General features: G+C 43.6%; 1 protein-coding gene across 1 annotated transcript in view; it reads left to right on the forward strand.

Annotated features, from left to right (window-relative positions):
* CIB4 (calcium and integrin binding family member 4) overlaps window positions 1–13,288 on the forward strand; it is a 52,401-nt gene that overhangs the window by 34,796 nt on the left and 4,317 nt on the right. Inside the window, exon 4 of the mRNA XM_005686930.1 lies at window positions 7,844–7,985. Within this exon, the coding sequence (XP_005686987.1) occupies window positions 7,844–7,985 (142 nt within the window). The remainder of the gene's footprint in view (window positions 1–7,843; window positions 7,986–13,288) is intronic.

Consider the following 13,288-nt stretch of genomic DNA (forward strand, 5'->3'; position numbering starts at 1 on the left):
AATTCTAAAAATATGAACATTTGATTTACAAACATATGAACATTTCAAATGAACATATCACTTGAAAAATGATATGATTTATCATTTTTTAAAGAGTTGGCAACAGACAAATGAGCAAAAAGTAAAGCATTATTTAAAAAAAAACCCAAACAGTAAAAATTAAGAAAGATTAATTAGCAATGAAAATATCAAATGAAATAATGCTGTTTGATCTTTTTTTTAAAATGAGATCTTAAGAATCAAACTGCGTCAATGATGTCAATATTGAGTCACTAGTGTATTTTTGTGTGAATTTTTTCCAGCAACTGTAAAAAGCTCTTCTTGACTATGTGCTAGCTGGAGGAATGGTGAGGAGATATTCTTAAGCTAAGTCCAAATATTTTCCCTCTGAATTTCATCTTCAAATCAAATCTCTTGTTCAATAGCTTTGAGAAGAGCTTTTATTAAAAAAAAATAAACTTAGTTTTTTGGCAGGGACTGAAATCTTATTTACAAACTGTAGTTTCTGTTTCCAAAAAAATCTTCAGCATTTGGAGTTTATTTTCACCTTCTTTAGTTTTGTCATGCCTGGATAGAGACTGCACTACTGTTACCTGTATAAATTTCTACACTGACATGTTTATATTCCCTTGTTCAGAACACCTTCACACTAGGGTATATGTTATTCTTGAAATGGAAGCATTACTTTGTCAATTGGCATCTTCTTCCCTTGGAGGATTGAAGACTGCTAAATGAGTGTGAAATTTTACACAGACAATAACTCTCTGGATGGGTCCCAAATTTTATTAGTTCAGATTTCAGATTGTTAAAGTAAGAGCAACAAAAATCAGGAATACAATAAACTGGAACTGTGCTCATTAATGAGCCATGCTCCCTCTCCTGTGTTTTTCCAGCTGTTCTGTCTGCTGCTGGCTGGGCTGGGCCAGACTTGAGGACTCTGGCTGAGTTGGCCCTTGGCTCAGGGTGGACAGATGAGAGAGGCACGGAGGCAGCTTCCCCTGGGCCTTTAGAACTCTCCCTGCAGCACCATCAGCAAGCCTCTGCAGGGAGCTGCATGTGTGCCAAGGACACCTTGTCATGGGCAGTCTGTGTCGTGGGAACTCCCTTTGGAGAGTGATGTGAAAAGGAACCTGGGGGGAGGGAAGCTGCCCTTCTGGACCATAGACAGGCTCAGGACACTCTCCTGGAAGGTGCCAATGGACCTCACAGAGAACTATACCAGTTTAGAGCTATACCAGTGCCTGGCTTCCAGGGCCTGGACACAGCTCTGGTGACCTAGGTCTAGCCCTGAGACCAGCACCTGCTCTGCTCCTTGCTCTGGTTCTTCCACCATTCCGCAGCCTGATGGCCCATCGCTGCCTCCTTCCAACCCCAAGAGGTTCTCTTTTCTGTAGCGTTTGCTCCTATTGCTTTAGAGCTTTCAGAGACTGGGGGCCACTTTTTTTCACTCCAATCTCATATCCATTTTTGCAATTCTTGTAAAAAAACAAAACTTTTTCAGGTCATGCTTGGCCTCATCACCACCATTCTGTTTGATAGTTATGTGGCACAGGCCACCATGGCAGGAACAGTACCAGGCAGACTCAAAAGATCCTAGGCTGGGCTCGTTGGCTGAATGACCTTGGGCAAGTTGCTCTCCCCATTCCCCGCTTCCCCTTCAGGGCCTCATTTCCACATCTGTGATTATGAGGGGGTTAGTCTAGATCAGAGATCTCCAGACATTTTGGATCATGCACCCTCAGCAATAAAATAATATGGAGTATGCACCCATAATAGGCATATATTCACTTATAAATTTTATGCCTTTACTACAGTACTAAATGTTATGAAATAAACATGCAAAATTAAAAGTTAAATATGTGAAATATATATGTATATTTTTTCTGCACCACACTGTTTGTGGGTTCTTGTGTTCTGACCAGGGACTGAACCCAAACCCTGGACATTGGAGGTAGAATCTTAACCTCTGGACCACCAGGGAATTCCCTATGTAAAATTTTTAAAAATAAATTCTCCTTTACTTTATATAACAAAATTTCCTCCTTTCACAATTTTATTGTTTGCTTATAATTAATAACAGTGTTGGGAAAGCAATTGAATATGTTTCATTTCTTTTTGGAATCTTGCTTTAACACTTTGAGACAGAGAGCCATTTAGGAGTCTGGTCTAGCTGGGTTTGTTTTTAATGGCTGAAGTGGTTGATCCAAAGAAAAGGATGTATCACTAGCTACATTAAATTATGGTACTCATTTTCGACCCCAACCACCAATTAAAGACTTCTGATTGAAATTAAGCTAGTTGATGCCCATCTTCCATTACGTCAGTCAGGGGCTCTTGTAAGCTAATTGGAAAGCATTGCATATTGTATATCCACTTGTTAGATTTTTCAAATGGGCTGAATATCCACTCTTCACTTGGACCACTTTCAAACAGATTAGAAAAATATGTTTCTAATATTTTCAGATATGCAGACAGAAACATCTTTATAGGTGATCACAGGAGATAACAGGTTGTCAACAACAAAAATCTCATTTTCAAAACATTCTCTTCAAAGCATGAGTTTCTTTGGAAAATCAAACACTTTCTCACTCATTGCTATAATGAGTCACCTTTCCCTTGAAGAGTCAGAAGAATTTGAGTTTATATTTTGGTGGATATCTCTGAGGTAGCAAACTGCCAACAGCCACTTGTCCTCAGAAAAAGCTCACCAAATTTCGAACACTTACTTGTCTTTTTGTACAAGAATACATCCTCTTTAACTCTGATGACTATTTTAAGTGCACTGCCAGAAGATAACCAACAAGCCTCTTGGTGGTTCAAAATATTTTCATAGTCATTTTCCTTCTCATTATAAATCATTTTATAAGCTTTACTATATTAAAAAAAAAAACTGATCACACCAATGCATCCCACAGCACTTGTATATATCTGGATTTGAGCTCTTGACTGCAGTAGCCTGAAGGAAATTCTGCAGGGAGTAGTTTCACATGTATCAACATCCTTGCACCCCTACCCAGAATCCATTTTCATCAGGAAGCAGCCACTCTATCAGTGATTACACTCAGACAAATTTTCTCATAAATGATGTCTTTATTAAGGAAGTAATGCACTGTTCAGTGCACATCGCCTCTTCCCTTTAGTGGCTCACAGAAATGTGGTTCCTCATGTGTTTCATTATTGAAACAGAATCTAGGAACACCATTTAGAAACAGCCGCATTTTCTTCAACTATTTAACACATTTTGTGAAATTTGTTCTAATGCATATTTCTGTACACCTTCAGCAAAATTTTCTCTGCATCTTCCAATAGAATCTGTGGTCATCATGTTGTGTTCATGCACTATTCTTGCTACCAGCAGGTACCACACTGACAGCCGGGTTCCCAGTCTCTACGAGACAAGGTGTGTGTGTGTCGGGGGGTGAGGGTGGGGGGGTGTGTGTAGGTGGATAATAGTCATGTGATACAGGTCTAAGGAGGAATGAATTGACTTCCTGGCAATTATTCTTCCTCCCGCATCACTCCCAGTAATTCCAGAAAAAAAACATCTACTTCTGCTTCATTGACTATGCTAAAGCCTTTGTGTGGATCACAACAAGCTGTGGAAAATTCTTGAAGAGATGGGAATACCAGACCACCTTAGCTGCCTCCTGAGAAACCTATAAGTAGGTCGAGAAGCAAGAGAACCAGACACAGAACAATGAACTGGTTCACTGGTCACCCTGTTTATTTAACTTATATGCAGAGCACATCATGCAAAATGCTGAGCTGGATGAAGCACATGTGAAATCAAGATTGCTGGGGGAAATATCAATAATGTCAGATATGCAGATGACATCACCCTTCTGGCAGAAAGCAAAGAGAAACTAAAGAGCCTCTTGATGAAGGTGAAAGAGGAGAGTGAAAAACCTGGCTTAAAATTCCACATTCAAAAAACTAAGATCATGGCATCCAGTCCCATCACTTCATGGCAAATAGATGGGGAAACAGTGGAAACAGTGACAGACTTTATTTTCTTGGATTCCAAAATCACTGTAGATGGTGATTGCAACCATGAAATTAGAAGACGCTTGTTCCTTGGAAGAAAAGCTATGACAAGCCTAGACAGCATATTGCAAAGCAGAGACATTACTTTGTTAACAAAGGTCCATCTAGTCAAAGCTATGGTTTTTCCAGTAGTCACATATGGGTGTGAGAGTTGGACTATAAAGAAGGCTGAGTGTCAAAGAATTGATGCGGGTGCTGACAGAGGAGCCTGGTGGGCTGCAATCCATGGGGTCGCTAAGAGTCGGGTACGACTGAGCGACTTCACTTTCACTTTTCACTTTCATGCATCGGGGAAGAAAATGGCAACCCACTCCAGTATTCTTGCCTGGAGAATCCCACGGACGGGGGAGCCTGGTGGGCTGCTGTCTATGGGGTCGCACAGAGTCGGACACGACTGAAGTGACTTAGCAGCAGCAGCAGCAGCAGCAGCAGAGAAGACTCTTGAGAGTCCCTTGGACTGCAAGGAGATCCAACCAGTCCATCCTAAAGGAAATCAACCCTGAATATTCATTGGAAGGACTGATGCTGAAGCTGAAGCTCCAGTACTTTGGCCACCTCATGCGAAGAACTGACTCATTAGAAAAGATCCTGATGCTGGAAAAGATTGAGGGCAGGAGGAGAAGAGGACAACAGAGATGGTTGGATGGCATCACTGACTCAATGGACTTGTGCCTGAGCAAGCTCCAGGAGATGGTGAAGGACAGGGAAGCCTGGCATACTGCAGCTCATGGGGTCTCAAAGAGTCGGACACAACTGAGTGGCTGAACAACAATCCACATCACTCCCAGTAAAGCCAAGAAGTAGGGGCAACCCCCAGGGAAGGGCTGGTATCTCATTCATGGGTGGATAGATGCTTAGGCAGTGAGCTTATTGATCTAAGTGCAGGAGAACAGAACTGGAGATGGGACTTCCCATTACATCTGACTGTATTCTCATTGTTTCTACCTCATAGAGAAGAACTCGCATTTTAAGTACGAGAGGTATCTGCCCTGACATTTTCTTGTTCACTTGCATTTGCATTGTAAGCATTATCTTCAATTGTGGTTTCCTTGCAGGAATCTTGTTAAGCCACCTATCCATTTGTGAGAGTTAATTTAGTTACAATTTGGCAAAGTAGTCTGTAAAGCCACTTAGCTACATGGATGTGACCTAGAATACATCACTCTAGATAGCTCTTATCAGGATCCATTTGAGGCAGGCAAACCAAGCTTTCTAGGGAGCATGGAAGTGAATGGACAGAGGAAACAGGAGCTAGTTTGGAAGACCTAGCAGCACAGCCTAGATTCACCTGGACTCTGGCCACTCCTGAAACAAATTTAAGTATATATATGAGATTAATCCTGTCAGTTGAAAATCCTATTTACAATGCAGATTTCTCTGTGTATTGGTTTACTAAGGCTGCCATCACAAAGTATCACAACTATGTAGATTAGACAGAAATGTGTTATCTCACTTTCTGGAGGCTGGAAGCCTGAGGATCAAGGTGTCTGCAAGGCTGGTTGCTTTTGAGAGCTGGGAGGAAGAATCTTTTCCACCCCTCTCTCCTGGCTTGCAGAAGTTTCCGGCAACATTTGGCATTCCTTGGCTTGTGCCTGTGTCACCCAGATCTCGGCCTTCATCTTTATGTGATGTTCCCCCTGACTAAGTGTCTCTGTGTCCAGATTTCCCATTTTGTAAAAACACCATTCATGTTAGATCTGGGGCCCACCCTAGACCTAACATGCCCTTAACTAACCACATCTGCAATGGCCATATTTCCAAATGAGGTCACGTTCTGAGCTATTCAGGGTCAGAACCTCAACATATAAAATTGGGACGAGATGCAATTCAATCCATTATTCTGGGCTGTGCCTCAGATCTTCTAGAACAGGATCTCTGAGGGCAGGAGTTACAATTCATGTGTTCAAGAAGGACCTCAGATAACCGGTATGCTCATTAAGGCTAGAGATCTACACAGTCATGGGAGATGACTCAGAATGTCCTCTCTCCCATCTCAAGTGCATACACCAAATAGAATTAAACCATAGACTTTCATATTGTAGCTGAGTTCAAAAGAAATAAAACAGAAATGTTCATGATGAATGTCTCCAAAGTGGAAACATTAAAACCAGAGAGCAAAGCACTGGCTGAAGCTAGGGCAGCTCTGAGGAGTGATAGACAAGGTCATGGGCCCAGACAGGCATGGGAGGGAGCTAATACTGTGTGTGTACTATGGAACCACTCCTTTTGCAAGAAGCCTAGAGCCTTGAAGAGATACCTTGTCAGTCAAAGGGGACTAGAAAAATCAACTAAAGGTTTGTTTCCACTAATCAAAACTTTGGAAGATGGAGAATTTGCTGTGTGAATTTGCAGAATCAAATAGCTTTCTTAGCTGAGATGCATCTAAGGAAATGGAATTTTAGTTGATAAGAAGGGAGTGATAAGGGTCAGTCTGGGACACCAGAAGCAAAGCTGGTATCTGATAAGGCCTACCAGAAATAGGATGAGATTAGAGTAGACAGAGGCTGGATTTCTGAGCAATTGTGGGCCAAGGAGTCCCACTAGGTGGGGATGGATAAGAAACACAGAGAGCAGGAGGAGGGGAGTGCCAAAGATGAATATGTTACTTTTAAATATTCCCAAGATTGTTCTGTGCCTTTAACTCTCCTTAAATCTGCCCATCCCCAAAGCCCATCCCACCTGCCCATTCCTGGGGGCTACAGAGAGAACAGCAAGGTGGCCTTCATGAGCTGCCACTGAGCTGGTTGAGACATGGCTTAGAACCTTGTGGTGCCAGCTCAGAAGAGCCCTCTCATGAATGACCCTGGTCAGGCCCACTTTAGAGAAATCAGGGTTTCTAAAATCACATGATGCTTCCTCATTTGGGACTCAAATTTGAGAACTAGTTGGTTTAAAAATGAAAACTGCTATACAAATTATAATATCTTGTAGCAGTTGTATACCAACTTAAAATAATATCTTGTAGTAGTTGTATACCAACTTAGGACTACCATCTGTTGAGTGTCATTTATTGTGCAACTTTAGGGTTTTCCAGATGGGGTCAGTGGTAAAGAACCTAATGCCAATTCAGGAGATGTAAGAGACCTGAGTTCAATCCCTGGGTCAGGAAGATCTCCCAGAGGAGGGCCTGGCAACCCACTCCAGTATTCTTGCCTGAAGAATCCCATGGACAGAGGAGCCTGGAAGGCTACAGTCCATAAAGCTGCAAAGAGTTGGCCATGACTGAAGCAACTGAGCACACACACGCAACTTTAAACCTATCCTGTTTAATCCTCACAACAGACCTATTCAGTAGGCATAGTATTATCCCACCCGATCTTGTGGAGGAGAAATCTTAGGCTCTGGCGAGTATGTAAAATGATCACTAGTAAACAGTGAAGCCAGGACTGAAACCTGGGTCGGTCTGACTTCTACATCAATATGTTAATAGTAGTTAAACATGGAGAGTGAATCAGGAACAATAGTTATCCCATTTTTAATATTATGGGGGAGGGGGTGTTTTCCAAATTTTACGTATAAATTAATAAACATTACAAAAAGAAAAACAACCAAAAAATGAGCCTTTGGAAAGTATCTGCAGGAGAAGACAACAGTGGGGAGAGTGATGTTAAGTGTGGTTCTTCATCCTAGGTACCCTCCATCATGTCCATGATCCTGGCTCATTGACCTAACATCTACTCCAGTATTTAGGTTGTTGCTCTTGCTTTCCAGGACACTGTGCTTCTAATGGATTAATGAGGCCCTGGGAGGCATGAACCTGACATGCCTCCTGCCTCTTTCTCCCCCTCCCCACCTACAGGTCAACCCTTTCAGAGACCGAATCTGCAGAGTGTTCTCCCACAACAATGTGTTCTCCTTTGAGGATGTGCTGGGCATGGCGTCTGTGTTCAGCGAGCAGGCCTGCCCCAGCCTCAAGATAGAGTACGCCTTCCGCATCTATGGTGGGTGCTGTGGGGACTGCGTGGTGGGGCAAGGGCCACAGAGTAAATACCACATCTGGAAGCCATCAGCATCAGTGCATTGGTCTGAGGCTGGTCGTTGGGGATTACTTGAGTATGAGGGGTATTATACTTCTCAAGTACTGTAGACCTTTGCTTTTTTTCTTAATGGTTGAGAAGTCCAGCTCTAATGGATTGATGACTTCCCTTCCATGTCACCAGAGAGAGGCAAATGGAGTCACTGGTGCTGATATTCCATATAGCAGCACGGGCAGGCCAGAAAGAGAAAGAGAGGACTGTATATGGGTATGAGGGGGTTATGCTTGTTCTGTAAAAGTTAAGAGATTTGAACACTGAAACTAGCTCAGCCACTAAATAGCTGAGAAATCTTGGGCAAATAAGTTTACTTTTTAGAGCCTCGGTTTCCTCATCTTAAAAATGAGCAAGTCGAGAGAGATCATCTCTGAGGTCCCATGACACTTTATGCCCCTGATCTTGTCAGGGAGCCACAAAGCTCTGCTAAAGTTCTGCTCTTCAGCCTCATGGACCCCTAGCACATCTGGGGCCCCGGAAATCCTCAAAAGGAACCAAAAGGAAAGAAACAAAGCCTTCACACAGATCGCATGCAAGGCTTCAAGCTCATCTTGACAACCCCTTGGGCCAAAGGACTTGTACATTTAGGCTTGTATAATTTGTCGCCTTGCCTGTCTTCCTTTTCTACCGGCTCCTCCCACCCAGTCCCCACATGGTGGACGCCAATCCTCTTATTCCTGCCTCAGCCAAGTGGGCTTGGATAGAATGGAGTGAAGGGGATTTAAGCCAGAGGGACCTATGAAGTCTCAGTGTCTCATCTATCATGTAAAAGGGGCTTAATGATATTTTTGTATTTGATATGTCTTCAGGTTTAGTATCCAGTAAACACATATGAAATCATAAGTTTCCCTACAGAGAAAACCTGAGTAAGCTCCTATCATATTGTCGAATCAGCCAAAAGCAACTATAAACTCTAAACAAAATGTAAAAATCAACTACCTCAAGGCACTGCATAGCCATGGAAAGCATAGATTTAACACGTGAAAAAAGGAAATGGTACTGAACAGCTCTCCACCCCCCTCCCCCAACTTTTAGTTTTGTACTTTTCCAGCCTGAAGGTGAGCTTCAATAAGTGGCATCATACAGGACTAATAGAAACCCTGATCTCTTTCTGACTTCAAAAATCAGAGAGTTTGGGACACCTTTCCCCTCAAAAGTGAAAAGAAGGGAGAGTCCATGAAAGAAAGTCTGCTGCTGCTGCTGCTGCTGCTGCTAAGTCGCTTCAGTCGTGTCCAATTCTGTGCGACCCCATAGACGGCAGCCCACCAGGCTCTCCCGTCCCTGGGATTCTCCAGGCAAGAACACTGGTTTGGATTGCCATTTCCTTCTCCAATGCATGAAAGTGAAAAGTGAAAGTGAATTCGCTCAGTCATGCCTGACTCTTAGCGACCCCATGGACTGCAGCCTACGAGGCTCCTTCATCCATGGGATTTTCCAGGCAGGAGTACTGGAGTGGGTTGCCATTGCCTTCTCCATGAAAGAAAGTCAGAAGGAGCCAAATCTCATTCTGACCTCTAAACCATATATACCAGGATGAACTTAAAGCAGCTCAGGTAAGGAAGAAAGAACTGAATGGAGAGTTGAGCTGCATTGCATTTTACAAGGTCCCTGAGTGATAGGGATTGCCCACTAGAATAGAAAATTCATCACTCTTTGGAAGAATAGAATAGAATCCACAGTTTCTACATAAAACATTTATAATGTCTAAGATACAATAAAATTATTCAGTATTTTAGTAGTTTTTAAACAAAAAATGATCCATTCCCAAGAATGAGGACTGACTCTGATATGAACCAGATGTTGGAATTAGCTGATAAGTATCTTCAAACAGTTATTATAATCATTCCCAATGATATAAAAGAAAATGGGTTCCTAATGAATGAAAGGATAGAAATTCTCAGTAGAAAAACAGAAACTATAAGGATCAAATGGAAAATACAGAACTCAAAAATAAAATATCTGAAATAAAAATCTACCATTTGGGCTTAGCAGGAGACTCAAGCCCACTCCAGTGTTCTTGCCTGGAGAATCCCAAGGATGGTGGAGCCTGGTGGGCTGCCATCAATGGGGTTGCACAGAGTCGGACACGGCTGAAGTGACTTAGCAGCAGCAGCAGCAGCAGAAGAAGAATCAAGATGAGAGGAAAGAGTCTGTAAACCTGAAGACTGATCAATAGAATATAACCTAATCTGAAGAACAGAGAAGAAAAATATGATGAGAAAAAAGAATCAGACCCTGAGGGACATGAAGGACAATAGGAAGGTCTAACAAATATCCAGCTGACATCTCAGAAGGAGAGGAAAGAACAAGCAGGGCAGAAAAGATATCTGTAGAAATAATGGCCTCAAATGTCCTAAATTTGATATGAGACACAAATTTACAGTGAACTTTAAGCAGGGTAAGTACAAATGAAATCATAGACCCAAATTCAGTTGGCTTAATAGTCCATTCAGTGTTATTCCTCCTTCCTTACCCCAAGTATTGCTGGGAGTCCCCAGGGATTTCCAAGCTATCCACAGAATTCTAGTTCATGAGCGCTGATACTTTCTGTCGGGCCTTCCACCGCAGAGCGCTTGCTGAGCTACCTCTAGCCTCTTCCATCTCCTGTTAGTGCTCTTCTGGATGGGCCAGCACTTCTGGGTGGAAAACGCTGACCCAGACTCGGTGCTCTTGTGTTACCTGTGCAAGTAACATGAAGTTACCTGTGTAAAAGGCAACCGAGGAGGAGCAGCAGTGTATTAGTTTTCCACTGCTGTGTAATAAGTCACCACAAACGTAGTGGCTTTAGATGAAACATACTTAGAATCTCACAATTTCTGTGGGTGAGGAGTCTGGGCACAGCTTGGTTGGGTCCTCAGCTTAGGGTTTCACAAGATTGCAATCAAGGTTTTGGCTGGGCTGCAATCTCATCTGAAGAATGATTGACAGGGGAGGAACCCACTTACAAGTTCACTCCAGTTTTTGGCAGAATTCATGGACATGACTGAGCGACTGAACAGCAACAATAGAACTTAGAGCCCTGGCCTTTTGCTGGCTACCGCCTGCATCCTGCCCTCAGTTTCCAGAGGGTGGTCTATGCTCCTAGTCACATGGGCCTCCCAGCGTGGCCAGTTGCTTCTTCCAAGACAGCTAGGGAGTCTCTTGGGCCAGACTGCTGGCAGTATAACATATATTATAGACGTCTCATCTGTTGCCAAATCCTGCTGCTTAGATGTAAGTCCCCACACACACTAGATGGGCGAGTCAATTAGACAAAAGTATGAACACCAAGGAGAGCAGATCATGAAGGAGGGAAGGCACTAGAGTTTGTCCACCATAAGCAGAGTGGAATCCATGGCAGAAGTGAAGCAGGCTTCCCGAGGGCCTCAAATGCAGCTGGAAAGTGCTCAGGAAACCAGGGAGCTCCTTTCTCCTTTGCTCTCTGTGCCTGCCTAGTCTCTTATCTCTGTTTCTCTCTGCGCACCTTCTCCTTCTGCAGATCCAATTTTTATGCCTCTGTGCCTATGGACCAAAGATGACTACCCCAGCCTTCACATGACCTATGGGCTTGTGAAGGTCACATGACCTATGGGCTTCACTCTGACTGACGGGCCACAAGCATCTCTGTCTCTCATTTCCATTTTCTCAGGAGATGCTTACTGGCTCCGCGAAACCAGAGATCCAGCTGCCCTTGGGTTAGGTGACCAAGCTTGTCCAGTCATCCACCACCAAGAAGAAGCAGAGTCAGATAAATAAACGTGGCTTCTGAGGCCAAACACTGGGAGTTGAGATGCTGCTCAGAGATGGCAGTGTAGGCTGGGGAGATGTTCCAAAAGATATCTGTCTCAGCTGTGTTTCCATTGTTTCTAGAGCTAAACAAACAAAACCACCAAACCTTCAGGGAGCTAGATGAGTTCCCTCAAGACATGGGAGCTCAAACGTCTTCAGCTCAAGAATGGGGGGAAGGTCCTCCCTCCTGAGAGGTCAGGCATGGTCCTCAGGTCACATCAAGAAGCAGACACTCCAGTCCCCTACACTGTCCTTGTATCTTCTCCCCCTACCCACCTCCAGGGGCCCCTTGAACAGTTTCCTTCCTTTCTGAGCTCCAGTGCAAAAGCAAAAAGCACAGAGGCTTCATGCAAATCAGTGGTGCAAATAGATGCCTAGGGACTCATAAACTCCAGGGCTTCATCAGTTAGACTCAGGCAAATCTGAGTTCTCTTCTGGCTCAGAAGATTTGCTACCTTACAGAGCTGTCAGCAGGACTGAAGATAGGACGTGTGAATCTCTGAGCCTGGTGCCTGGCCCGTGATGGCTGCTGTATAACTTGAGGTGGTAGTGGTAGGAATGAAGGAAGGAGAGGAGGACTAAAAAGAAGGGAAAGAAAAGGAGAAATAAAAGAGAAGAGAGGATGATGATGTGATGGCCCCAGCAATCGTCCTTAGCCAGTCTGAAGACCTAACTCAGTGTTCCAGCTCCTCATCACACCAACTGTGGCCTAGATACCAGCAGCAGCATCATTGCCAGAGAGCTTGCTTGAAGTGTAGAATCTCAGGCCTTACTGAATCAGAATCTACCTTTGAACAAGACTCCCAGATGATTCCTCTGCACCTGAAAGTTTCAGAAGCATGGCTCTAACCCACTGATTTTCCAATGTGGCCAATACTGGAATCGCTGTTGTTCAGCTGATGAGTCATGTCCAACGCTCTGTGATCTACAAAGAGTAGATCTCTGTGGACTACAGCATGGACGGCATTGGAATTACCCGGGAGTTTTCAAGACCTACACTTGGGCCCCATCTGCAGAAACTTGATGTGATGGTATTGGGTATGCCCTGGTTGATATGCTTTTTGAAAGCGCCCTGCAGGATTCTAAAAAAAAAAAGGAAAAAAAAAGTGCTGAAGAGTTACTACTGCTCTGACCTACTATAGCAGTTAGGACTGCATTCAGTTACTTGTAAGAGCATCCTTGCTTGAAAAAAAAGAAATCCTGGATTCAGGCAGTCCAGAGCTGAGGTAATGGCTCCAGGAGGCAATCAAGGGCCCTGGATCCTTCAAGCCTCCTAATCTCCCATCTTTAATGGGACTGCCGTCCTCAGAGTCTCAAGATATATTCTGTGCCTACAGGTATCTCGTCATCCCAGTCAGGGAGAAAAGGAGATGGGAGAGGGGATAAGGACAAAATGGACATTGAAACACACAGATGACATCTACTCTTCTTTAACAAACTTTCTT

This window comes from Capra hircus, chromosome 11, assembly GCF_001704415.2.
Source record: "Capra hircus breed San Clemente chromosome 11, ASM170441v1, whole genome shotgun sequence".
Taxonomy (NCBI): domain Eukaryota; kingdom Metazoa; phylum Chordata; class Mammalia; order Artiodactyla; family Bovidae; genus Capra; species Capra hircus.